Source organism: Psittacula echo (assembly GCF_963264785.1).
Source record: "Psittacula echo genome assembly, chromosome: 16".
In the NCBI taxonomy this organism is placed as follows: domain Eukaryota; kingdom Metazoa; phylum Chordata; class Aves; order Psittaciformes; family Psittacidae; genus Psittacula; species Psittacula echo.
In genome coordinates this window covers 11,862,075-11,887,979 of record NC_137752.1, presented here as the reverse complement: position 1 = coordinate 11,887,979, position 25,905 = coordinate 11,862,075, and the positions used below count along the sequence as shown (strand labels likewise).

The 25,905-nt window shown below is 57.8% G+C and overlaps 1 protein-coding gene across 3 annotated transcripts in view; it reads left to right on the top strand.

The window, feature by feature from the left end:
• RGS3 (regulator of G protein signaling 3) overlaps window positions 1-23,860 on the top strand; it is a gene marked incomplete at its 5' end in the record, with an annotated part of 69,028 nt that extends 45,168 nt beyond the window's left edge. For 2 of the 3 annotated variants that reach the window (XM_080630489.1, XM_080630490.1), the window contains 7 exons: window positions 1,330-1,452; window positions 13,897-14,517; window positions 18,091-18,164; window positions 21,377-21,478; window positions 22,085-22,146; window positions 22,727-22,893; window positions 22,973-23,860. In XM_080630489.1, coding sequence (XP_080486615.1) covers window positions 1,330-1,452; window positions 13,897-14,517; window positions 18,091-18,164; window positions 21,377-21,478; window positions 22,085-22,146; window positions 22,727-22,893; window positions 22,973-23,158 — 1,335 coding nt within the window. In that variant the 3' untranslated portion in view covers window positions 23,159-23,860. Of the gene's footprint in view, window positions 1-1,329; window positions 1,453-13,896; window positions 14,518-18,090; window positions 18,165-21,159; window positions 21,276-21,376; window positions 21,479-22,084; window positions 22,147-22,726; window positions 22,894-22,972 lie in introns of those variants that run through there. The other variant, XM_080630491.1, reaches the window with a different exon arrangement.
• Window positions 23,861-25,905: the final 2,045 nt, after the last annotated feature.

The following is a 25,905-nucleotide window of genomic DNA, read 5'->3' as shown; positions in this document are numbered from 1 at the left end:
GAGAGGCAAAGGGCTGAACGGGAGATCTCTTTTTCCAGAGGTGACGTGGGAGGGTGGTTTATTTCCCACTTTAGCAGGGATTTTGGATTAAAAGTGAATGAATTAGCATCCAATGAAAACAGTGGTTTAAATGGTGTGACTAAAGAGCATTTCCCCTTTGGTTGTGTTGTGTCTCCGGAGTCACAAAGCTGTGAGTTCCTCAGTTCTCTTTGGCCTTTCTGGGAAAAACAGGCTATTGGAGACCTGCCCTTCTGGAAGGAAATCCTAGGGGGAAATGAAAAGTGTTTTTCATGCCCTTTAGTGGGAGACTCTGTTTTTTTCTCTGCCAAATCTGACCTAAAATCCTGCCTTTTTTTCCTTTATTTTTTCTTTTCATATTTGGCCTCAGAAGGGGATGATCCAACCAGGGGCATTTCTGGACCCTTTTTAGAGTGAAACCTGAAAAATCCCAATGGGCAGCAAATGTTACTAATGCCTAATTTGAGATGAGCTCTTTAACAGCTTGGAGACATTTGCCAAGGGATCTTGGTCAGAAGGTTTCTTAAATGAGTGGGATTTGGCTTAAAGTAAAGGTGGTCAATGTCCCAGCAAGAAACCTGGAGAGGGGCTTTGGGCAAGGGCCTATAGGGACAGGCCAAGGGGAATGGCTTGAACCTGCCAGAGGGGAGACTGAGATGAGCTCTTAGGCAGAAGCTCTTCCCTGTGAGGGTGCTGAGGCGCTGGCCCAGGGTGCCCAGAGAAGCTGTGGCTGCCCCATCCCTGGCAGTGTTCAAGGCCAGGTTGGACACAGGGGCTTGGAGCAACCTGCTCCAGTGGAAGGGGTCCCTGCCCGTGGCAGGGGTTGGAGCTGGGTGAGCTTTGAGGTCCCTTCCAACACAAACCAGGCTGGGATTCCATGATTCCCCAGAGTTCTGCCTCCCCCCAGCCGCACCCAGCTCAGAGGCACTCGTGTCCATCAGCTCACGCTGCGGCACCTCGCTAATGTTTGCATTCAGCACAGAGCAATTTCCAGCCTCTAAATTAGCTTTAATAGGCACGTTTCCACCGATGGCACAGGGTGCAGAACTGCTGGTGCTCTGCCCGTGCCCCCGCTCTGCTCTGCGCCGCAGCAGCCTCTCACCCTCTCTCCAGAGGAGATGACACTATGGAGTTGATTTCCCATCTATTTTCCTTTCTTGTTCCCAAAGCACAGGGCACTGGTGTGAGCTCTCCCGATGTACTCACATTTGTCTGCTACAGTGTATTGGAAGCGAGTAGTTTGCAAACCAAGCCAGGGTCTGAGACACACAGCTAATGACCTTCTCTCTGCCTGTGTTTCCTTTACGTCAGAAGTCGGAGTGCTTATTAAGTTTGGAGGCTTACTCCCAGGAGCAGAAGAAGAGGATCTGCTGGTGTCTGGCTGAGAACATCACCAAGCAGCAACATCCGGCATCAGCTCCTACGGAGAACAAGGTAAGAGATCCATGCGGGAGCTTGAGAACGCTGCTTGGAGCATCACAGGGCTCTGTCTGTGGTGGGGGCTTTGCTCCAGTGATCCTCCTGCCAGGGGAGCTGCTCTGGAGGCTGGTTTTCTGCTAGGAGAGAAGGGAGATTGTAGTCAGGCACTGCTGTGTCTGCAGCTTCCTGCCCTGGCTGGGAAGCAGTGACTGCATTTGCATCCACTGACCTGAGGAGAGCAGGCTCCAGTGAGCAGGCGGCTTCTGACACCTCCCAGCATCTGTATTTGGACAGCTGAGGCCATGCAACCCAGTCTATGGCCTTCTCCGAGAGCTTGGCTCTAGGGCACGGCTGAATGCAGAGGGAGAGGCTCAGGCCAGGGTCTCTGGATCCTGATTAAAAGCCAAGGCCATGGGAGTTGTGGTGCAGAGATTTGGCCCTTTGCACACTCAGGTGGGCTCAAGCCTTTGATCTGGACCCCACAGATGGCCTCAGAGCTCAGAAGGGTCATTTGATGAGTGCTGCTTTTCATACCAGCAAGGCAGCACCAGCCCTTTTCCCGCACTGAAGAGCTTCAGCCTGGCCCCGGAGCTCTGTCTCAGCAGCCCTGGCAACAGATGTGTGTGTGGAGGGGGTTTGAAGCACTGTAGTTAACACCTCTCCATCTGCCTGGCTTTGGGGCTGGTGCTGCCACCACAGAGTTGTCTGAGACAGCAGCAATCTGCTGGAGTCATCCCATCCCCTGGGGACTGGGTTTGGACCCTTGGTGGGTGGAAAAGAGAAACCCACTGTGCTGAGTGTTTAAAGAGCGAAGCAGATGGAGAGCTTGGGGGTAAAACCACCCGGATACCTCCCCTTGGCTGCTGTGTGGTGGTGGAGCAGCTCCTGCCCCATGTTGCTGTGTGGATACAGCCTCACTGTATGGTCCTGTCTGGCTCAAGGGCAGGGACTCGCTCGCAAAGCAGGAGCAGGAGTGGTGCCACCGGAGGCAATGATGTGGCTTTTGCTCCGCAGCTCCCAAACTGGGTCAGTGCAAACATCTCCGCAGGAGACAGCGCCTCTGGATTCCTTTTCCTGCGCGTTTCAGATGTACTAAAATAGCAGCAACATACAGAGCCTGAGAAAACAGTTACCAGCCATACCTCAGCAATGCAAATACCCCCGCAGCTAACGCAGTGAGGTGACAACATGTCTCTTGTTTTCCTGCCATGCGTCTGGCTGGCACCACACAGTGCCCAGGCAGGGGTCCCTGGCAGCTCCATGGGGGATGCATGAGATGGGAATGCTGCTGGGGGCTTGGCTTGGCTCTGGTCTGGGCTGGGGGGTGCTCTGGGCTGGTGCTGTGCAGGGACATACTCAAATCGGAGCATCTCGAGTAGCTCCCCAAAGGGGGGATCTTGGCAGGTCTCTGTCATGACACATCCTCGGGGACTTTGGGTTTTCGGATGCTGTTTGCCCTCCTTGCTCCAGACTTCATGGCAGCGGGTGGGATTTTGGCTTTTTGGTAGATGTACAAGCCCTGTGGCTCAGAGCAAAGCCCTGAGAGCGTCTGCTGCCCACGTTCTGGAGGGAGCCAGGCTGCTGCATGGGTGAACAAATACTCAGCACAAACCTTTCTAAGGCTTTTCAGTGCCTCAGCAGCTGAGAGGGTGATCCCTGGGTGCAGCAGAGAGCCAGTGTGGGCCCTCCAAGGTTGTGACAAGGGGGTTTTGTCTTGGCTTGCTAAAGCTGATGGAAATCCCACTGGGGCCGGGAGGGAGAAAAAGAGCAAGAGAGGCTTAACCAGGCACATAATTGAGTTCGTATCCCCATTTCCCATCCCAGCAAGGTGTGAACTGCTCAGGATGCAGTTTGAAAGCAAACCTGATCCTGAAATAGTGTGGGGAAGAAAGAGCAGCCCTGTGAGAGGCTGCAGCGCCCAAGGAAGAGGCGAGGTACTCAGTGGGGTGCTGGGGCCAGGGCAGGATGGGTGCCTGTGCTGGGGACAGGCTGTGGGCAGGAGCCCAGCACGGGTGAGCTGCAGTTGGAGCTGCTGTGACCAGGCTGCTCCACAGCTGGTTTGCCGGGGCAGAGTCTCCAGGGATGCCAGTGTGCAGGAGCTGGGAAAGTCAGTCGCTTTTTGCAAGGGAGAAGTGATCCATTAGCATTGCTTGTTGCTTACAAGTCATTCGATGCCAGGGCTATTTAGGGAAACAGAACAGTGTCTGTGCCCTGTGAACAGGCAAATTAAGCTGGAAGTATCGGCCTCGGCACGGCTGATTTCTGCTCCAAGCGGGAATCTCATTTGCAAAGCCCTCAAAAACTGCTCCAGCTTGGCCAGAAGCAGCTCCTGGGTCTGGGGCTCTGCCATGCGATGGGAGCAAAGGGCTGGGGCAGCCTCAGTGCCAGGCAGAGATGTGCCATGTGCCAGCTGAGTGCTGGAGAAAGGGACATTGTCTGGGCAAAGAGGGCTCCTCAGCAGTGAGAGAGCTGGGAACATCTCTCCTTCAACACGTTAACCCTGCTGTTAGTGCTGTCCATCAACCACAGGATCCCAGCCTGCTTTGTATTGGAAGGGAGCTTAAAGCTCCTCCAGCTCCAACCCCTGCCACAGGCAGGGACCCCTTCCACTGGAGCAGCTTGCTCCAAGCCCCTGTGTCCAACCTGGCCTTGAACACTGCCAGGGATGGGGCAGCCACAGCTTCTCTGGGCACCCTGGGCCAGCGCCTCAGCACCCTCACAGGGAAGAGCTTCTTTCCTTCCTGAACAGAGAGTTGTACTGGGGCAGAGCATCCCCAGCGGCATGGGTACATCTGGAGAGGAGGGGCTGAGGTGGCTGAACTGGTGGAGGAAAAGTTGCACGGTGCCAACTTCTTGGGGTGGAGGGAAATCAGAAGGATTTTGGGCTTGGGATGGTACCTCTTGTTTTAAAGGGCTCCCTGAGCCGTGCCTGCACAGGGCACCAGTAAGGGAAGGTCTTTCTGGCTCAGGGTCCTGGTTCTGCAGAGCTGTCACTGCCTCTGGGAATGTCTGCTGGAGGATGCTGTCAAGCCTGGAGAATGCAGCCTGTGTGGAGCCCACGCTGCCTCCTGCTTTCAGAGCAGGTGGGTTTAGAGCAAAGCTGCTGGTTTCTGGGAGACACAAGCATACGGTGCATGCAGCATCCACTTCTGGAGACATAGGGAGAGAAAGCCATGAGGGATACAGCTGTGATGTATCCCATGCTCCCAACGGGCTTTTCCTGCCAGTCAGCGCAGGAGGAGCTCCAGGGATAACCGCTGCTGTTGGTGTGGTCCATGGTGGAGACGTGGGCTCCAGTGGCTTCTCTGCTGCCACTGTAAGACTTGGCTGAACTCATGGCATCCTGCACCCATCCTGCCAGCTGCCGCAGGTCACAGGGCTGATTCTGTGGGGCTTTTCTCCCTCCGCAGAGCCTTCCCCACTCTCATCCTGGGGTCCAGATCTCACTGGAGGCAGCTCCCTGCCTCTTGGCTGTGCTGAGCAAGGAGCTGTTAAACCCATCTGCAAGGTGACCCAGCTTGGTGACAAACGTCCCCAGGCAGGGAAGTGTGGAGCCTGAGGCTGGGCTGGGCTGCTGAGGACCCACAGCGCGGCAATGTGATTATAATTATGCCTTAACTGAGTTAGTGAGGCTGCCTCCTTGGGCCCAATCATGACCATCTGTACAGAGCACTGGGCTTTCAATAACCCTGCATCTCTGCACCGGTCCTGTTCCTGGCGCAGCCCCATGAGGAATTGCATTAGCACGATTGAAGAGATGGGAAACAGCAGAGCAAGGGCAAGGACAGGGCGCCAGGAGCTGGAGCTGCTCCAGCTGCTTGGGCTGCCAGGGAGATTAGTGGCACAGCACCCTGCTTATAACCAACCTGCCTCGAGCTCTGATTCTCACTGCTTGTTTCTTTGTGTCTTCCACACTCAGAACGGCTGATTACTCTTCCTTCTGCCTCCGTGACCTGAGATTACCTCCGAGATGCTGCCTGGCTGTAGCTGAAAGATGTAGATTATCCTTAAACTAACTAATTCCGGACACTCGGTGGTGCGGACTCTGGGCCGTGGCAGTCCAGGATGGGTGCTCCCCTTGTCTCCCGAGGGAGCTGGTGGATCCTCAGCACTTTCCAAAGCCTGGTGGCCAGTGTCTCTCCCACGGCTGCTGATGGTGCGAGCAGGCGTGGACCGATCCTGCGCCCGGCCCTTCCTGGCAGCGCTGGCTCCGGTGCTGGGAATGAGCCGCCGGTGGGTGCGTGGCCGGGAGGGACCGTCCGGCCCCTTCCTGGCTGTTCCTGTGCTCAGGAAGGGCAGGGCTGTTTCTGTCACTATTTACAGCGTGCTTGACAAGTGCAAGTAAATGTGCTGTCAACAAAAGCAACCGGTGTGTAATCGAGGGATGATTGAAACCAGGGCCGGTGGTGCGGGGAGGGCTCGGCGCTGGGCAGGGGTGCAGGGGTGGCCCTGCTGCCCTGGGTGCTCCCCTGGGTGCTCCCCCAGGAGCCTGCAGCATGGGGAAGGTTGAATGTGGGTGACCCCTCTCCTGTCCCATACCCGGCCACCCCTGGTGTGCACCCAAGTCCCTCTGCAGTCTCTGTTCCCCAGCAGCTCACTGCCCTCAGCAACACCGGTTCTTTATACACTGGGTCACCTCCCAGACCTGCCTTTGGGGGCTGGCCATGTACACACCTGAGCTGGCACAGCCGAGGGGCACCGGGCACTGGGGTGGCTGTGATAAACGCCTGGGGACAAGGTGCTTGTGACAAGGTTGGGGACAAGTGGGGTGAATCCGTCTCTCTCTGGGAGCTTCACTCAGCAGCAGTGTTATCAGAGTGTGTTTGGCTGTTTGATGGGGAAGAGAGGGAGGAACTCTTCCCTGTGAGGGTGCTGAGGCACTGGCACAGGGTGCCCAGAGAAGCTGTGGCTGCCCCATCCCTGGCAGTGTTCAAGGCCAGGTTGGACACAGGGGCTTGGAGCAAGCTGCTCCAGTGGAAGGGGTCCCTGCCCGTGGCAGGGGTTGGAGCTGGGTGAGCTTTAAGGTCCCTTCCAACACAAACCAGGCTGGGATTCTATGAACTTGCACCTTCTCACTTTGTTTTTAGCTCAAAGTCCTTCCCTTTTGGGGTGGGAACGTGCTGGCCCATCCATGGCAGCTCTGCTCCAGAGATCCCTGCTCACCAGTCGCTGTGGAACAGATGGGGCAGGGCACAGCAAAGGGTGCAGGAAACCTGGAGCCTCATCAGTGCCTGCTTTTCTTCCACGATGTCGACGTGGGGAGCTGGGCAGGGCTAAGCGCATCCCACCTGCATCGCAGGGCCCAGCCTGACCCCAGCCACACGCACCTCATGCTGCTGTCAGTGTGCTCACTCAAATGGGGAGGCAACACTGAGGTTTATTCTGCCCCAATAAGGAAGGGTTCCAGCATCAGCTGCCAGAACGTAGGAGCCAGGACACAAAAGTAAAGCAAATAATTCCATGACAGTGAGCAGAGCCTGGCTCTCACCCTGGGCTAGAAAATGTGTTACTGGGGGCAGCCAAAGGCTGTGGATTTGGGAGGCGGTGGGATGGGGGGTGCTGTCCCTTGTGGATCAGGCTCCAGCTCAGCTCTCTCCACTTGAGTGTCTGGAGGAAAGCCCCTGCCAGAGGTCTCCATTCCATTGGAGCGAATGGGACCCTTGAATCCATGTTGGTGATCTCAGTACATGGTGGCATGTGAGTCTCACCCTTGGCACCCAGGGGGAGGACAATGTGTTGATGTTAATTCAGCTGGGAGAGGAGTTGAAGAGAGAGCAGTAGATGTGAATCAGGCTGCAAATATAAAGGAAGTAGATGCAGTTTGAGCTGCCCTGGTTTGACCCATCCTGAACCATATTCTTCTGACTTTCAAGCCCTCTTTCATGGAACAAGCCCCAGATGCAACCAGGGCATTGAGGGCTGTGGGGAGATTTTACAGCTCCCTATGAGGCTTCAAAGCATGTCTCAAATGTCCCTTTATGAATCTAAGCACCCTCTTTATGCAGTACCGTGACTCAATTCCCTGCAGTGCAACTGAGCCTGGGTGAGTGTTGAGGGGTCCTGGGGCTCATCTTCCACCTCGTCATTCCCTTCCTGCGCATCAGTTGGCTTCCAGCCCTAAGCACAGGGGCACACAAAGCCTGGGCATGTGAGGGTTCTCCTGACTGCTCACTGGGGATAGATGGGATGCAGGGTTGGGCTTTGTGGCACCTCCTTCAGCACCAAGCCCAGGCTCCATCAGGCTCTTGGTGCTGGTGTTGGTGGCATGGAGGTGCTGAGGCTGCCAGCCCAGGACTGCCACCGCTGGCTCTGGGGCTCCCGAGGGATGGTGGAGCAGATGGAGCCACACCAGCTTTATCTGTTCATGTGCTCAGCTGCATCCAGAGCCATGAGGAAAGCAGAGCTCTGCCCTCCGGCAAGCACCAGCTCCTGTTTCTCTGATGCTCTGTGATGTTCTCCTGGCCACATCCAGTGGCATGAGTGACCCTTCCCACATCCCTCCAGGCATGGTTCTTTAGTGGTGGCTGGAGCAGCTGCCACCACTTCCATAGTGGCCAGAGGTGGTGTTAAACCCTGCAGGTTTGTTCCTCATGGAGTCCCAACAGAGCTGGTAAGAGCGAGTGTTGGGATCAGGGCTGGTCAAAGCACAGACTCAGTGGTTTAAGGCAGTGCTGCTGTCAATGAAGGCGCTGGAAGCGATGCAGTGCTGCCTGTGAAGGGGAACACTGCCTGTGCCAGGCAGGGCTGGCACTGCCTGCTCCACTGGAGCATTCCTGTGCCCGAGGGACTCCTGTTCTGATCAGAGCTGCTGATGCTCTTCCCTTCTACTGTGGTGGGGGGCTGCGAGTGTGTGCTTGGGCAGACTGGAGCCAAGTTCAAGCAACTCCTTGCGAAAGTTACTCAAACCCTGATATCTTTGTAAAGCCAGAGTGTGCTTGAAATGCTGGGGGGTCTCTGGGTGGTGATGCCCAGGGCTGTGTGTGATTGGCAGACATGGCTCCATCCTGTCCCATGGGATTCTCTGGCCCTTTGTGAGGCTTGGCGTCCTGCCCTGTAACAAGCACCTTCCTGATGGAGGGGCAGGAGCAGCAAGGGGATTACACTGCAGAGCATCTCCCACTGCAGAGCATCTCCCACCTCAGAGCTTTCGCTTTTTCCATAGAAAGTAGTTTGGGAAAAAATCCCAACTGTGATCCTGCAGCAGTTTCATCAGGAGGAAGCATCAGAACCAGCCTGCAGTGTGGTGTCACGCGGGGGCAGGACGGGGCAGGAGAAGGGGAGCTGCACAAGTGAATGTGCCAGGTCTCAGGGTGATGCTCAGCTCTTCTTTGAGGCCGAGCGATCCTCCACTTTCACCAGCAGGTAACAGCACCTCGGGGCTTGGAGCAGAGCCATGAATAGCACAATGGGCACAAGGGAGCCAGGGTGGGGAGAGGCTGGAGCAGCTTCAGCTGTTGCTCTGCACAGACATCAGTAAGTGCAGCAGAGCCAAGCGCTGCGGCCACATGTGCCAGAGGGAGATGCTGCTCCTTGGCCCCTGCAGCCGGGATGCACCCAGAGCGCAGGCTTGGTAGGTTTTGCTTTCAGAGATTGCAGCCCGGGGCTGTACCTTTTGCTGGGCAGGATCTGGGCACAGGCTGAGGAAGCAGCACAACGGGGATGTCCTTTTGGATCAAAGGTGTCTGCTCTGCTCCCTGCGCTGGTCCCCATGTGCTGGGCTGGTCCCTGCTGTCTCCGGGGGAACCTGTGGCTCCTGCCAGGCTTCATTTGAGCTTGAAGGGTTCGTGATGGGCAGCACCTGGGGGAGTGAAGGGGCATTTAGTGGTGGGGACTTCCTGAGGTTCCCTGTGCCATGTGCGTCGGCTGGCTCTCGCTGGGGGAGCGGCACTGCAGCGCTCTGACAACACGGGCTTTGTGCCCCAGGGGCTTTTCCAGCCTTTTGGATACTCTCTGTTCAGTGGCACTGGGGAACACCAGCAAATTCAGCCTTTACCACTGAGATCAGAGCTGTGTGCATGGGATGAAGGGCACTGGGCAGGGGACAGGTTGGGGTCTGGAGCTGGGACTGCGTTACCTCAGCTGCTCAGCCAAAGTACGTGGTGTGGGGAGGTTCTGCCTGTGCCAGGGGCAAGGCTCATGCCCTCGGTTAAGCCCTGGCTCCAGTTCAGGGCTGTGCTGCAGGGAGCAGGGGCACAGAGCAGTGCTGCAGCGGCAGGGCTGGGCGATACCCGGCTCAGGCACCCTTTGCAGAGCTATCAATTGGGAATGACAATAATGGGAAATGGGATTAGTGCAGGCTGCTGCCAGGGGATCGTTTCCTCCCATGGAGGAGGATTTCTCCTTCCAGGGCTCTGAGACACTTCATGGCCAGGGATTTTGGGTGGTGTGAATGTTCCTGCTGGTTGGGTTTCTACACCCGTGCTTGCTTTTGCTGTTACACTAATTGCTCTGGATCAATTATTCATGGATTCAGTAATGAAGCAGGGAATGAGCACAAAGCTGCTGTGCTCCATCACGGCTTGAGGAGTGCAGGAGTGGAGCTGCTCAGAGGATTCTCCTTCTGAGGACTTTCAGATGACTCCCGTGAGGATTTTCTCAAGTCCCAATAGTTCTGCTTTGTGTTTCTGGCTTCTTTTCCTTCCTCTCAGCCCCGTGCTGTGTATTAGATGCCTCTTCCTCTAGCCATGTTCTTTGTGTTCCTTGTGGTCACTTCTGAGGTCTCGAGGTGCTCATCACCAATGGTTTTGGTAGCGTGTCACAGGGCCTATTAGAGGTTTCTGATCTGATGGCTCAGTTTATCCATGTTAAGAACTGAAATGGTAATATTTTTCTTCCGCTTTAGCAAAACACTCTTTAGAAACACTGATGTTCCCCTGGGTGCTGGAGGTGCTGTTTTCCCCACATCCCATCATTCCTGGGGAGGGATGTTACCTGTGCACAGGGAACTCACTGCCAGCAGTGAAGCTGGCTGCGTCCTTCCCAAAATCCGCCTGAGAGGAACTTGGTCTCATTCCAATGGAGTTCAATGCTTTTGGGGACAGGTGAGGCACCTTTGAGCAAGGATAGATTGAAGGGCAGCAGGAGCCAGAGAGGTTCCTCCATGGGACACACAGAGGATGGGACTGCCAAGGGATGGGGACAGCCCATGAGAGCAGCTCTGCCAGCAGGATCTCAGGAGGTCCATTGGCTTCTCCTGGGGGAGAGCACAGTCAGAGCAGCGCAGCCTTTGCTCTCCTGTTCACCTCGATGTCCAACAGTCTGTTACCTGCAGGGACTTCCCTGCTTTTCCTGATCCCTGATTGCCCCATCCCTGGCAGTGTTCAAGGCCAGGTTGGACACAGGGGCTTGGAGCAAGCTGCTCCAGTGGAAGGGGTCCCTGCCCGTGGCAGGGGTTGGAGCTGGATGAGCTTTAAGGTCCCTTCCAACACAAACCAGGCTGGGATTCTCTGAGGCTGAGGGGCTGCCTGGGTGCAGGGCAGTGCTCCAAGGCTTGTTTAGCCTCCTCTTCCTCACTATTACTGCAAGAGGATGTGCATTGCAAACCCTGAGCGTCTGCATCAGCAGCCAGGAAAGGCTGAATTCCATTTTCTTGTACCCGGGTGTTACTTGAGCCCCGTGGCTCCATGACTGCGAGGAGCAGAGGTCTTGAAATATGAAGCTGAAGCCTCAGAAACATCCCTGCCCTCGCCAAGCTGGGGGTTTAAGGGAATGCCGCACATCCCAGCACCTCCGGCAGCAGCAGGGGAAGTCAGCGCAGGCCGCAGCTCACAGCTGGGCTGGCTCTGGGGCTGGTGTTTTCCCCGCTGGAAGTCCCGGCTGCGGGACACCAGAAAGGGAACGTTACTCAGGGAAATGGTGGCGAAGCTGAGAGCCCACTGACAGACCCGCTTCTGCTCACCGACCTTTGACCAGTTCTGGGAAACCCTGAGCAAATGACAGCCTGAGAGCACAGCGTTTGCAGTTCTTCTCTCCAGTCTTGCTTTCAAGAAAGCTTTTGAGTCAGTCAGTGATGCCCAAAGTCAGTGTCTGGGCAGAGGGTTACATGTGCAGAGACTGAGGATGCTGGAACAGGCAGGGCAATGTTTGGCATTTTGGGGGTGTCTTGAGGCTTGTTTAATATTAGGGACTCTGTTGCTCTTGCTCTGATCTCATACTTATCATCCTCCTTCCCTAAAATCACCCTGAATGCCATCCTGGGCTTGGAGGCAGCTCGTTCTCACTCTTCTGCTTTCCCTTCCCCTTCTTGGGACATGCTGCCTTGGCCGCTTAGAAACTGAGAAACTGAAACAGTGAAGTGTGAGGTCCTCCAGAGAGGATGTAGTAAAGCCCCCAGGCCTTCCCCTTCAGGACAGGGAAGCTCAGATGTTGAGGATGGGAAGACCAACACGTTGAGGACAGAGGGACCCAGATGCTGAAGATGGGAAGATGCAGATGCTGAGAACATGGAAACCTGTATATTGAGGATATAGACAGATGCTGAGAACAGTGAGATCAATATGCTGAGGATGGAGACATCCAGATATTGGCCTCCTGAGCTAGTGCTGCTGGCCAAGGACCCATGCTGCAGTGAGACCATGGGGTGTTTTGGATGAGTCCTCGAAGTGGAAGGACAGCTCCTCCCTGCTCAGACAGCATCAGCTGTGCCTCATTCTGCTGCCTCCTCCTGCAGCCCCCTGGCTGCAGTGATGGTGAGAAGGAAACCTGGTCACATCCCTGTCCCTGCTGGCCCAAATCAACTTGATGCAGCAAGGTGACCCTTGCCTCTGTGGTGATGAAGTCCCTGGTGCCTCCAGCCATGATCAGGCTCGTTGGCTGGCCGTGATGGCATTGCTGCTGCTTGCCACCCCTGTCTTTCACCCATCACTGTCAGGTTTAGCAGAGCTCAGGCACAGCCCTTCCTGCAAGGACAGGATTTCACCCCCCCAGTGATGCTGCCAACCCAGGATGGAAACCTTGCTCGTGGTGAGGCTGCCGCTCATACCTTCCGTGCCACTGAAGAGCAGCAGAGCTTCTGATTGAATTAGTGCAGGGGTTTAATTTAATCCCTGAATCTCTCTCATTTTAAGGGAGCCTGTTCATTTCCTTCTAGGGCCTTATCTGATGCCGGCAACCAGCAATATTAAGCAGAAGGACTGGGCAGATAGGGAGCTGTTTGGGAGGGGAAGGGCTTTGGGGGTATGAGCTGAGGCTGTGTGGGTTTTTCCTCTAATTATTTCGTGAAATGCTGATGACAGTGATTACAATACAAATAGGACACAAACAGCATCAGTAAAACATGCGCTGGTGCAAACAGCATCCTTGCATGGCAGGTCTGGGAGCGTTCCCTTTTTACAAGAGGTTACCATGGGGGGAGTGAAACAGACCCATCCCTGGGGTAAACTGAGCATTTGCTTTGTGCCTCCCACCAAATCCAGCTGTTTTGGGGGTGGGGGAGATGTTGCAGATGGGGCTGAGGACATGATAGTCTGAATTCTAGTCTCCAGACCCACTGGGGCAGTTTAAGTGATGCTGGATCGCTGCCTGTGGTGAGTCAGGCTGGAGGGGGACAGAGCAGCTCCTCTCCATGCTCATAGGTGTAAAGGGGGACCTTTGGCATCATAAAAAGGGGAAGGCCACAAAGGCTGGAGCAGCTCTGCTCTGGAGCCAGGCTGAGAAAGCTGGGCTGGGGCAGCCTGGAGAAGAGAAGGCTCCTGAAGGGGAGACCTGAGAGCAGCTCCAGTGCCTAAAGGGGCTGCAGGAAACCTGGAGAGGGGCTTGGGACAAGGGCCTGTAGGGACAGGCCAAGGGGAATGGCTTTAACCTGCCAGAGGGGAGACTGAGATGAGCTCTTAGGCAGAAGCTCTTCCCTGTGAGGGTGCTGAGGCGCTGGCCCAGGGTGCACAGAGAAGCTGTGGCTGCCCCATCCCTGGCAGTGTTCAAGGCCAGGTTGGACACAGGGGCTTGGAGCAAGCTGCTCCAGTGGAAGGGGTCCCTGCCCGTGGCAGGGGCTGGAGCTGAAGGAGCTTTCAGGTCCCTTCCAATCCAAACCATTCCATGGCTTTATGATGTTACTGGCTCTGCTTCTGTGGTTGGAGCTGAGCCCAGCTGTGCCGTGCTGAGCTGCCTGCCACCGGCCCCCACTTTCCTCCAACCCACCCATGCTGCCGGGTGCTGGAGGTGGGAGCCGGGAGGCCGATCCCACTCCTGCCCCATAACCACAGGCTTGCTGCTGGTAGGGGAACCCAGAGCTCCAGTGATCAGGACCAGGACTGGGCGCTGTGGGAGTGTTGGGTGATCTGCCACCACCTGGGGACATGGGGATGATGCCATCTCACCCGGCCGGAGCACCGTTAGGGCTGTCGAAATTGGTGCCAGCCTTGTGGTTGGGGTGTTAGGAGCAGAAAGGCTCCCCAGGAAGGTGCAAGTGAGAGATTTGGAGTGCTTCTGCCCTCATCCTTCTTTATCTTCTCTTCTGGGCAGATGCTGGAGACGGACGCTGAGAAGCCAGGGCAGATGCACTCGGAGGACAGGAAGGCGGCAGCGGGTGATGCTCCTCCATGCACAGAGCCCGCTCTGGGAGCCACGCAGGATCCTCCCCTGCTGGAAAAGCAGCCGGTGGCTGCCAAGAGGGGAGAGGAGCAGCCCTGCACCCTGCCAGCCTTTGTCATCCCCGAGCTGCGCCTCGACAGCACCTTCAGCCAGAGTGCAGCGGGCATGGCGGGCAGCACCACGGATGGTGAGGAAGAGGAGGAGGATGAAGAGGAGGATGAGGAGGACGAGGATGAGGAGGAGGACGGGGATGAGCAGTACTTGGAGAGGAACGAGGCGAAGCGCAGCAGCATGATCGAGACATCGGGCTGTCAGCCCGTCTACACGCTGAGCGTGCAGAGCTCCCTGCGGCGCCGCACCCACAGCGAGGGCAGCCTGCTGCAGGAGGCCAAGAGCCACTGCTTCACCTCCGACACCACCCTCAACTGCTTGGACAGCCAGGGCACCACGGGCCACTGGGCCCTGCCCTCCCCCAGGACCCTCAAGAAAGAGCTCACCAAGAACGGCGGCTCCATCCACCAGCTCACGCTGCTGTTCTCGGGCCACAGGAAGGTACGTGACCTGCTGGGTCCTGCTTGGTTGTGTGATGGGGGAGCTCCTGGGGTGGAGGTGTGCAAGCACAGAGCCATGGAATGGTTTGGATTGGAAGGGACCTGAAAGCTCCTTCAGCTCCAGCCCCTGCCACGGGCAGGGACCCCTTCCACTGGAGCAGCTTGCTCCAAGCCCCTGTGTCCAACCTGGCCTTGAACACTGCCAGGGATGGGGCAGCCACAGCTTCTCTGGGCACCCTGGGCCAGCGCCTCAGCACCCTCACAAGAAAGAGCTTCTGCCTCAGATCCAACCTGAACTTCCCCTGTTTCAGTTTGAACCCTTCACCCCTTGTCCTATCACTGCAGTCCCTGATGAAGACCCCTTCTCCAGCATCCTTGTAGCCCCCTTCAGACACTGGAAGCTGCTCTGAGGTCTCCACGCAGCCTTCTCTTCTCCAGGCTGAACAGCCCCAACTTTCTCAGCCTGTCTCCATACGGGAGGTGCTCCAGTCCCTGATCATCCTTGTGGCCTTCTCTGGACTTGCTCCAATAGCTCCATTTCCTTCTTATGGTGAGGGTTAACTGCACACATGGAGCCCCTTTCTCCATGGCCACAGCAAATCTGGCATCTGAGGGGCCAGGAATGTCCCTGCCCCAGGCAGTCAGCTCTGGGTGATGCTTGGCCGTGTGCTGATGCTCTGGGTGGGCATCTCCTACCAGTGTGTCCAGATCCTTCAGGTCCCATGTCCTGGAGAGCTGCTCTCTGCTGTGACCGGTGGAGGGAAAGCACTTGCAAAGTGTCTGCACTTGCAAAGAGCTGCCTGCAGTGGCAGGGACAGGAAAAAGCCAGGCTCCAGTTAGCCTTTGGTGACAAAGAGTGCCCAGTGTGCTCGGGGATGCAGCAGCAGTGCCTTTCTGCCCCAGCCACCCTCCTCCAGGGCTTTGACCATTGTGGAGGGCCCGTCTCAGAAGGTTGAGCTCAGCAGTGATTCCTGACCCTGTAGAACAGGAGCAGTGGAGGGCCATGCAGCAGGAGCTCTGCTCACAAACCCATGGAGCAGAGCTCATCTTGGCTGTGCTTTTGCAGGAGCCAATGTGCCATTGCAGAGGTTGTGCCTGGGAAGTGCTGCTTGTCCAGGTGAAGACTGACTGGGTGCTGAGAGCCCAGCACCCCTCTCTGCCCAACCAAGCTCACCCCAGCTCCATCTCCGCCAGTGGCTCTGTGTGCTGCTCTGATCAGGGCTGTATTACTTGGCTCAGGACCATGCTGCATTGCCCAGGGTCATGCTACACAGCTCAGGACCATGTCACGCTGCTCAGGACCACCTTGCAAAGTGCAAGACCACATTGCATGGTGCTCTATGGTGCTGCCTCCTTGGCAGGAGGGGCTGGTACAGAGCCCTGTGTGCCACCCAGCACGCAGCATGGTGGGGTTAAATCTGTGATGGGGTTAACCCTCTTCCTGCCAGTCTCATGCTGCTTGGAGAGCCACCTCTGCTGCTGTTCCCTGGAGCACTTTTTGGGCTGATGAGAGCCCTTAGCAAGTCTGATCCAGGCAGGTCAGACGGGGCTGCGATGCAGTAGGGTAGCCCAGACCCTCTGATGCCAGCAGCTGTGGGCTGCGGGGTTCAGAAACCTTCCCAGATCCTATCAAGAAAGGACCTTTCTGGCAGGGACACAGAGCAAGGCAGGCGTTGGCAGCATCCGTGCCTGGTGAGTGTGTCCCGGCAGCGCTGCCAGTGCTGGTTTCACAGTGCCGCTGTGCGTGCAGCCGGGAGCGTGCAGCCCTGCAGGCAGCGGAGTGCAGCGCTGCTGGGGCCCCGGGGGCTGTGCTCGCTGCGGGGGGATACCCAGGGAACGTGTCCCGGTCCTGCCCCGGAGACCTCCCAGTGCCCGTCCTGCGCTGACCCGGGTGGGTGTTTTCCAGCAGGGCTCCTCCTGGGTTACACTGCTCTGGTGCGGGTTGCTTTGGAGCCCGTGCAGTGGGGCTGCTGGACTTCCTGCTCCTGCCAGCTCTGGAGCAGCTCTGTCTGCATGGCCAGTGCCTAAACCCCCTGCCGATATGCCCTCCTGGGGCACCCCTGCCTGCTCCCATTGCTGTGTCTCTCCAGCTACGTGCTGATGTACATAGGATGCCTGGGGGCTGCAGCGCGCAGGGTGCCTGGCCACCACATGCATCGGGTTTTGTGCTGCTGCCATCTCCCTGGATAAACTTTGGAGGGATTTCTGTTGGGCTGTGCCTTTGGGCTAGTTTGATAAAGCCCGCTGTGGTTTCTGGAGTGAGACACTGAGACACAATTCCCCTCTAGATCCCCTCCAGTTTGGCAAGCACTGGTGATACCTGCACCCAGTGGCCTCAGTGGCAGGGCCACAGCATCCATGGAGGTGCTTGGTTGTTTCTCCCCCTCTGGGAGCATTTCAGAGGGGCTCACTTTGTTGGCCCTTTTAACACCATCGTGCCCAGCATCCCTTCCCGCTCCCCCCCACCCCGCAGTGGGGCTGGGAGGGGGCTGTTTTCAGAGCATGCTGTGGTTGGCAGCGCTGGGACCCCTCGGGCGAGCTCCGTTGCTGCCTTTTGTCCCGGAGCACGGCGGAGCCTCTCTGCACAATGGCAGGAAGCGCGCTCCGGCTGCGTGTCGCCGCGGCCAGCCCGCCTGCCGGGGCCCTATCTGCCTGGGGAAGGTGCTTTGCAAGGGCTGCATTGTTTGGGGCCGATAAACTCCGGAAACCCGGGCGCAGAATGGAAGGAAGTGTCCAAAGCCTTGAGCTCCGGGCTGCGGCGCTGTGCGGCCAGTTCCCACGGGGAGGCGATCCTGGGAAGTGCCCTGCAGCCCCCGGCAGCGCAGGGATGAGCTGGATACGGGGCTGGCTGCGAGCATCTTCCAGTCTCATTCAGCAATGGGAAGCTACAGTGGTCCCAGAGGTCCGCATGCCTGACCCCAGGCTCAGAAGCTACACTGATGCTGCCCCGAGCTCGCAGTGCATCCAATGTCCCCTTGGTTTGCCCAGGCTGCCTTGGGGTGCTGGGCAAGGAGTGGAGCCCTCTGGGTGCTCCTTGAACTTGAAAGCTCCCGTGATATGATTCAGTTATGGGTGAATTGTTCTGGTTTTTCCTGCCTGGGGACTGCTGGGGAACCCCTCACTGGTTCTGGGGGCCCAGCCTGGTTCTGGGGGGGACAAGGTGCTCTGCAGGCTGTGCAGGGATTACTTTGCCCACTCAGGACAGCAGGAATTGGAGTGTCAGGAATGGATGCAAGTGTTCTCCCCACTGTCAGCATCTCAAACCCAGAGGGGTTCCTGGGCCACCAGCCATGGTGTCTCCTCAGATGCTCCAGGAACACCATAGACTGAAGAGGGCATGGGATGGGTGAGGGGGAGGTAGGTCCTCACGGCAGGGTGGAGAGGAGCTTGTCCCATTGCATTGCTGCAGGCAGCTGTGGTTGTGGGGAGGGAGCCCTGCGGATGCTGTGGCTCTGGGCTGTGTAGGTGTGGGGACCACGGGGAATGCTGGCAATGCTGGTGGGTGACCTCGGGGTGCCACTGGGGCCATGCGCTGGCACAATGATGCAGACACTGTTTTTGTTTTCCCCCCTAGCTGAGCAGAGCCGACCCTGAATGCAGCTGTGACGAAGGGGATGAGACCTCCCTCAAGAAACGGAGCAGGAACCTGTAAGTGTCACATTGTGGTGACATCAGAGTGTTCCAGGGCTGTTTGTGGCACTCAAACACTTCAGCTGAGTGCTGCTGGTCCGGGCAGCCCTTAGAGTCACCTCTGTCTTGTTCTCCCAAACTTTTCTGGGAAGAAAGCAGCAAAGACACGTGTGAATTGAGGTCTCGCTTCACACAGGGAGTTGTGATTTTCAGGGAGGAGGTGGGAGATGTAATGGGGCATCACACACCTGGCTGGGAGCAGCCTCTCTTGGCCTTGCTTTGGCAGACAGAAGCCTGCTCCTGCTGGTGCCATGGGGAAAGCAGCTTCCCAGAGCTGGCAGAGCTCTGCCTTGGTGGTGCCGGGTTCAGGGAGAGGCCATGCAAGTGCAGAAACATGAGCTGGGGGCCTACTTCCCAATGGCCCCATGCTGGGAGGAGGAATCAGGAGGTTTCCCACTGTGGGACAGGCTCCACCACCACAGCACACGGACGGCGTGGTGGAAGCACTGGGTGCTGAGGGATGCTCACAGCCCCTCTGCGGTAAGGCTTTGGGGGTGCCAAGAACTGGGTCCAGGCAGGGACGAGGCAGCCATGGCCTTTGCTTCCCATGAGCACAGCTGCAAGCGCAGTGGTGGGGACGAGCGAGGATGTTTTAGGAACAACCTCTGGGTTTGCAGCGCAGGGTCCATCCGGGTGTCACAGCCACGGGGATTCCTGGAGCTGGGTCCTTCATGTGGGCTCAGAGCAGGTGGAGAAGCCGCACGTGGTTTGAGCAGCTCAGGGGGTGTGAGGGGGCCGAGTGTGCTGGATGTGCACCAGGATGCACAGCTCCACACATGTGCCTCCTGCCAGCGAGCGGCACTGTTGTCCCGTGTCCTGGCTGCAGGTGCCTATTTTTAGCGCTTTTCATTATTTCCCTCCCAATTGAAATTAAAATGAACCCCTCACGGGGACATCCCCCCCTCCTCCCGTGTCCTGCTGCAGCGCTGAGCCAGGCGAATGGTGCTGGTGGGGGGGGCTCCGTCCCGCAGGGTCAGGGACGGTTGCGGGGGGGGGTTTGTCCTCACCTTGAGCTGGCTGCGGATGCGCTGGGAGCCTCCTGCATCGCACCGGCCGGCTATTGGCTGCGCAGCCGGGTTGCCAACCATCTGCAGGGACTATTTATGGTGCACGAGGCTGGGGTTTGGCGCTCACCGCGGCTCGGCCGGCACCCCCCGATGTGCCACACGATGGTGGACTTCTCCGAAAGATACCTGGAGAGGTAGGGCTCAGCATCCTGAGAGGAAGGGTGATGTGCTTTGCAGGGGATGCTTTGGAAGCAGCGTGGGGTGATGGTGTTGGATGTGGCCTCATGGCCGTGCTGGGAGCTGATCACTTTATAGGGGCAACTCCAGGCAGAAACCAGCAACTCTTTAATGGAACATTATTTTTGCTGCGGCATTTTATACTGCAGGTTATACAGCTGGGGCTCTGTGTGTCTGTGGTCTGGTTTTGTGCTGCTTGCTGTTTATTTGCAAGCATGTGCAAGGGGAACAGTGGGGTTTAAGTTGGGGAACTTCCTTAGGTGGTGCTTCCTGGTGTATTACAGCTGGGAAACACCCCCAGCCTGGTGTGCGCAGGGCTCGGGCTGTGATGGGAACACACACAAGCGCTGTTCAGTGCTTTGAAAGCCGTGCCGAGCTGCGGCGGCTGCCTGGAGCTGTTGCTGAGGGCTGTGTGGGGTGGCCCGTCCTGTATGGTGGCTGGTGCTCAGCTCTCAGCATCGCTGAGATCTCAGCATCTGGGAGGCAGATGGTGTTTGGAGTGTGAGGCTCTCTGTTTGGAGTCACTTTTCCCATGTTAGTGCTGGCAGCAGCGGGATACGTGTCCTGCTGGGACTATAGCCCAGATGATGTGAAGGCAGAGAAACCCCCCGTGCCCCCCATGAGGGCATGGATGTGCTGGGGACTAGGAGGGGATATTGCCCTCTAAATCCTTCCATGGCTCAGGGTGCTCAGCACCTTGTGGGACTGAGCCCTGGGGTGGTTGCATTTATTCCCAGTGAACTGCTGTGTTTTACCATCCTGGGATGGGAGAGAGCTGTAGGTCTGGAGAGCATAACTAGGGATAGGGGTACAGCCTTGCCTTGAACCCCTCTTATGTCCTCAGCCAGCCCTGGGCATGGCTCGGCCAGGCAGAAGGGGCTACTCTGAGCATCCTGGCATAGACCCCCCGGTGTGGGAGGCTGCAGGGGGTGGCCTGGCCAAGCTACCCTGGGTCCCATCCACCAGCCTCGGTGCAGGATGAGCATTCCGGGCCACGCAGTGTCCCTGGTGTCATGCAGGGAACGTGCCACGAGGGGACAGCATCGTCTGCTCCCGCCACCTCTCCCACCTCCTGCTCCCCGCTTCTGGCAGGGCCAGGCTGGGGCTGGGCTCTGGGCTCTCATTTTCACATGGCGCTTGCCAGAAATCTTGGTCCCGCTTTGTCCTGGTGGGAACAGGGAGCCCGGTGTCCGGGTGTCCATCACTGTGTCCGTCCAGGGACCCGTGCAGGGTGGCAGCGTGTGGTGTCCGTGCCCCTCAGTGCCACACACTGCCGATACCAGTCACCCCCTTATGGAGATGTCCCCATGGCTGTGCCCATCCTGTGCTGGCGCTGGAGCAGTGTGAGCACCAGCGGGTCACACGTGGGCTCCCAACCCCTTTGCCTTCCCCAGGATTCCTGCGCTCCATAAACAGCCTCGTAAATCCCCGCCGCCTCCCAAAGGCCCCGCTCTCCACCCTCGGCGTTGATTTTTCCACCTTTCCTCGAGTTTCCCCAGCAACGCCGGAGCCACCCGCAATAGCAGCGGGGCTGATACAGCCCTTACTCACACCTACCCCGTCCGCCCCACTGCGCATTTAAAGCTCCCCCGGCTGAGCCCTCCCACTTCCGCGCCGGCCGCATCGGGCGGGAGCGCGCACGGGGCTGGCGGCAGAGCTCCGGAGCGTGTGGCCGCGCCGGCAGCGCTGCGAGGCGCGTCCCAGCGAACATGCCCTTTTTCCGGGACCTTTCCAAGCCCCAGCCGCTGGAGTTCCACGCCGAGATGCTGCTGGGCGTGCAGAGACCCCACAACGGCAGCCTGCAGCGCCGGCACACCATGAAGGAGTAGGTGATGGGCACAGGGCTGAGGCTGATGGTGGCTCCCCTCGGTGCCCGGTGTCCCCCCAGCCCCTCGCCCGCTTGCTAAAGCTTCCTTTTCCCCCTAGAGCCAAGGACATGAAGAACCGACTGGGGATTTTTCGGCGGCGAAACGAGTCCCCCGGGGCCAACCCCTCCGGGAAGCTGGACAAAGTGCTCAAGTCACTCAAGTAAGTGCTGCGAGCGGGGGGCACGGGGACCGGGGGGGCTCGGGGACAAGCTGTGGTCGGGCTGAGCATCGCCTCCAGCGAGGCTGGGGCCACCGTGTTGGGGCAAGCTGTGGACAAACAGGTTTTGTTTCTGGAGGAGCGTTTGTTGGCAAAAACCTCTCCCGAGGCGGGGGAAGCTCTGTGCCGGGGAGGCGGCAGCTTGGGCTGGAAATTTACCTGATGGCTGCTTTCCCCAGTGCCTGTACGAGAAACTGTAACCGGCCGGAGCGTGGTTTGAAAAACCACTTTTCCCTGGAGATGCTCCAGCCGCTGGAGTCGAGCCCTCTCTGCTCACACTCAGCAGCTTATCCGGCTGCTGCAATCCTGCCGTGCCGCAGCCGGTCCTGGCTCAGACACCCCAGATCCCAGCGCACAGAGCTCTGTGGGTCGAGTTGTCCTCCTGCCACTCTAAAGGCAGAGTTTTCCTTCCTCTGCTGTGCTGCGCGGTGCGGGGCCCTCCCTCGGTCTCTGTGCAGTGCTGGAGCTGGGGCACACGCCGTGCTGTTACCGGCTGGACACGCTGTGGCTGTCACAGCCTCACCTTGCCAACGCTCTGTCCTCCTGCAGGCCCACTCCCGAGGAAGCTCTCAAGTGGGGGGACTCCCTGGAGAAGCTGCTGCTGCACAAATGTAAGTGTTTGACCGCCTCTGCTGCCGCTGTTTGCTGCGGGGGGAGTATCCGGACATGTGCGTGGCTAGAGCAGGGATTTCCTCTGTTAATCCCTTGCGGTGTTTGGGGTAGACAAAGGGAAATGAGGCTGCCCCTTGCCTGCACCCCTTCTGTTTCTGTCTGGTGCAGGGGCCGGGGGAGCCAGGGCTTGAGGCTGCAGCCTCTCTCGGGGAGGAAAAGCAGCAGTTGGTGTCTCTGCCTGATCTGTGAAGCAGGAGCTGCTTTAGACTATTCCCCATCTTGTGTGGGGCACCCAGCATCATGGTCACATCCTACACCCAGCCCCCACAGGGACAGCAAGGGAGTCCTCTCCCCATGCATGCAGCAGGGCTGGGGACCGGGGATTCAGCGCGTGGATGGATTGCATAGCAGAGCTTGCACTGGCAATGCCACCGCTGCCTGCTTTGCCTGGGGGCTCTTGAAGGGGGGGGTTAGGGGACAGTGCATGGAGGCAGCTTTGCAAGGTTGCTGGGCTGATGGTCTTGTGGGGCCATTCCCCATCTGTGAGCCAGGAGTAGAGATGTGCCTGTGTCCCCACAGACGGGCTCGCTGCCTTCAGGGCCTTCCTGCGCACCGAGTTCAGCGAGGAGAACCTGGAGTTCTGGCTGGCCTGTGAGGAGTTCAAGAAGATCAAGTCCCAGTCCAAGATGGTCTCCAAGGCCAAGAAGATCTTTGCTGAGTACATCGCCATCCAGTCCTGCAAGGAGGTGAGGGCTGGCTCCTGTGCTCGTGTGTGGCTCCACAGCACAGGGAGCTGCTCACCAACGCTGGTCTCTGTGCCCACAGGTCAACCTGGACTCCTACACGCGGGAGCACACCAAGGAGAACCTGCAGAACATCACCCGCAGCTGCTTCGACCTTGCGCAGAAGAGGATTTACGGGCTCATGGAGAAGGACTCGTACCCCCGCTTCCTGCGCTCCGACTTGTACTTGGACATAATTAACCAGAAGAAAGCCAGCTCCCCACTGTAGACCCAAGGACTCTCTCGGGGCAGGCTGGGAGCTGAGTGTTTACATGGAATCGGGCGGCAGAGGCTTTCCTGGGGGATAGCGGGAGCTGCCGTTGTGGCCCCAAACGTATTCCTGCAGTGGACGGGTGTGGGGCAACTGAAGGCACTGAGCATGGGGCCGAGGGGACCAACAAGCCCAGCAGTCTGGTACTGCTCCATCGCCCCGTCTCACCATTGCTGGTACGATGCCTTCGGGGTGACTCCGGCATGGATTTCAGCCAGGAGAGGAGCTCCCATCACTACTGTGAAGCAGGCGCCCGAGCTGCCAGCATGGCTGGAAGGTGACAAGTGATCCCAGCTTGAGGAGGAGGACTTCTGTGTAGGGCTCTGGCAGGGGACAACAGCACCACCTTATATCCCTGGATATGAGACTTGTGAACTGGACCAGCCCCAGGATGCTGCTGTGCTTCCCATGCCGGCGATGCCTCTCGGAGCAGTTATATCCCAGGAGCCCGGCGCTTCCTTTGCTCATGGTGGGTCCCCCTGGGAGCAGCGGAAGCCGGGTCCTTCCCCTGCACTGGAGGTGCGTGAAGCCAGCCACCTCCTGCTCCTATCCCTGGTTTATTTATTGACCTCCCGTAGCTGGACACGTTGCTGTGTCATAGGAAATCCTCGTGTCCTTTCCCGGTCTGAAATGACAAGTGCAATATTTGTGTGTGTCGCGGCGGGGTTCTCCGCTCGAGTGGATGCTTTTTTAGTTTCTGAGTGCGTACAACGTTGTCTGAGTTCGGTTTTATCCGACAAACGCGTTCCCTGGCAGCGGGCCGCTGAGGGAGCCTGGTGTATATATCACGCCCTGACGACGGAGGGTTTGGTGATGGAGAAAAGCAGCTCCGTGGACCAGATGCTCTCCTTACTCTGGATAACAATATATGTTTTGAGGAGCGGGGGTTACTGCTGACCCTGGTGGAGCTGGACGGACTGCCTGCCTCCAGGCACCCAGTTTTACAGTGTGAAGCATCTCTGCAGCTGGCAAAAATACATTGTCATGGTCATAGGTAAATAAAAGGAGAATATCATGTCTTGTAGCTGCCTTTTCTTCCTGACGTGTTTCTCGGCACTGGCAGAGCAGGCGTCCCCCTTCTTCACTGGGGAAATGTAAACTCCTGTTCCTGCATGGCTAAAGATGGGAAACTCTGGTTCCTTGGACTTCTGAGCTGGGTTTTGTGAGGCCATGCCCGGGTGTAGCCCTGCAGGAACACAGACAGCTTTGCCCAAAACAAGACTGTTCCCAGGGACAGGGTTCACTGTTCAAACAGAGCAGAGCACCAGCCTCTGAACGTGGAAGTGCCTGAAACGCAAGTGACTGAGTGTAGCTCCGGGTCCCTCTGGGGACACACCAAAACAAGCATCAGAAAACCCAGCAGTGCTATTTCAGGTCCTGGCTGGCAGGGCTGCTGCTCCCCTGGGAAAGGCAGCACTCCGACAGCTCTGGTTTAAGATGAGAATGTTTTGTAAGGGCTGTTCGTGGCGTGTTTGTTGGCTGAGATGTCTTGTGCCACCTGCTTGAGGTCTGCTTCACACGGCTTAGGATGACTTTATGGTGTCAGGGGACCGTGTGGGGCCATGGCGTGGTGTGGAGGTGATGCCCAGGGGTGGAGGTGTTGAGGCTGCCCCAGCAATCCCACCCAGGCACAGCTCTCCCTGGCAGATATGATCTCTGCTTGGGAGCTGTGTGTTTCCCTCTTCAAACTCACAGCATGTGATGGCCAGGTGGGGAAACTGAGGCAGAGCTGAAGACATCCCTCAGGGATTGGCTGGAGGCAGCAGGGTGGTGGGATGCCTGCATCCTAGAGCTGCTGGGACCCATCAGGTCAGTGCATTCTCCCTACGAGCACTGCCATGGTCACCCCAACTGACTCCTCTAAGCCAGGCCCTCCTCTTCCTCCTGCACTGTTGGGAGCCTTCATCTCCTCTCCTTCCCAGCCAGGAGCATTTCCCTTCATATCTGGCCTCAACACAGATTTTCTGCAGTTCCCTTCTCTCTCCATCACATACTCTTGGCCTCCTCTCACAGCCCCAACCCATCAGTGTCAGGACACTCTTACTGCAGGATCATGTTGTTGGTCCCCAATTCCCATGTCTCATGCAGGGGACTCGGATCAGAGGGCTTTGTGGGTACTTGGCAGCTCAGTACCTGCCGTTACCTCCTCTCTGGAGGCCAGGGCCTGCGGGCCCTCCTGAGGCTGTTGGTGATGCCCAGGAGCATCCAGCCTGCACATCCACACCTGGTTTTGAGCCTATAACATGCCTTCCTTATGTGAACTATCCGAGCTCATCCAGCAGGGCAGGCAGCAAGGCCTGGAGCTGCTGTGGGACATGTGGGAATCTGCTGCATGACTAAGTGCCACCGATGCCTGCAGGCAAAAGGTGAAGGAATGGGGACCTGGGATGACTCCCTGGAGAAAACGGAACTGGCCCCGTGTGAGTGACACCGGTTGGGTTATTGCTGTAGCGGAATTCACTGCCAGGTTGGCCTGAGTCACTCTGCAAACACCACAGCTCCAACCCTGCATGCCTGGGAGGCGCTGGATTGCAGGAGAGGCTGGGTTGGGGTGGGAGGTGGGGATGCCCCATGCTTGTGCCCTGTGTTGCTGTGCTGTCTGCGGGAGGACAGGTCTCATCATGGACCCTGCGGTGACACCGAAGCCACAGCTTTGTCCTCTCTGTGCTGCAGGAAAAGAGCTGTGCCATCTCCTGAACATTGTG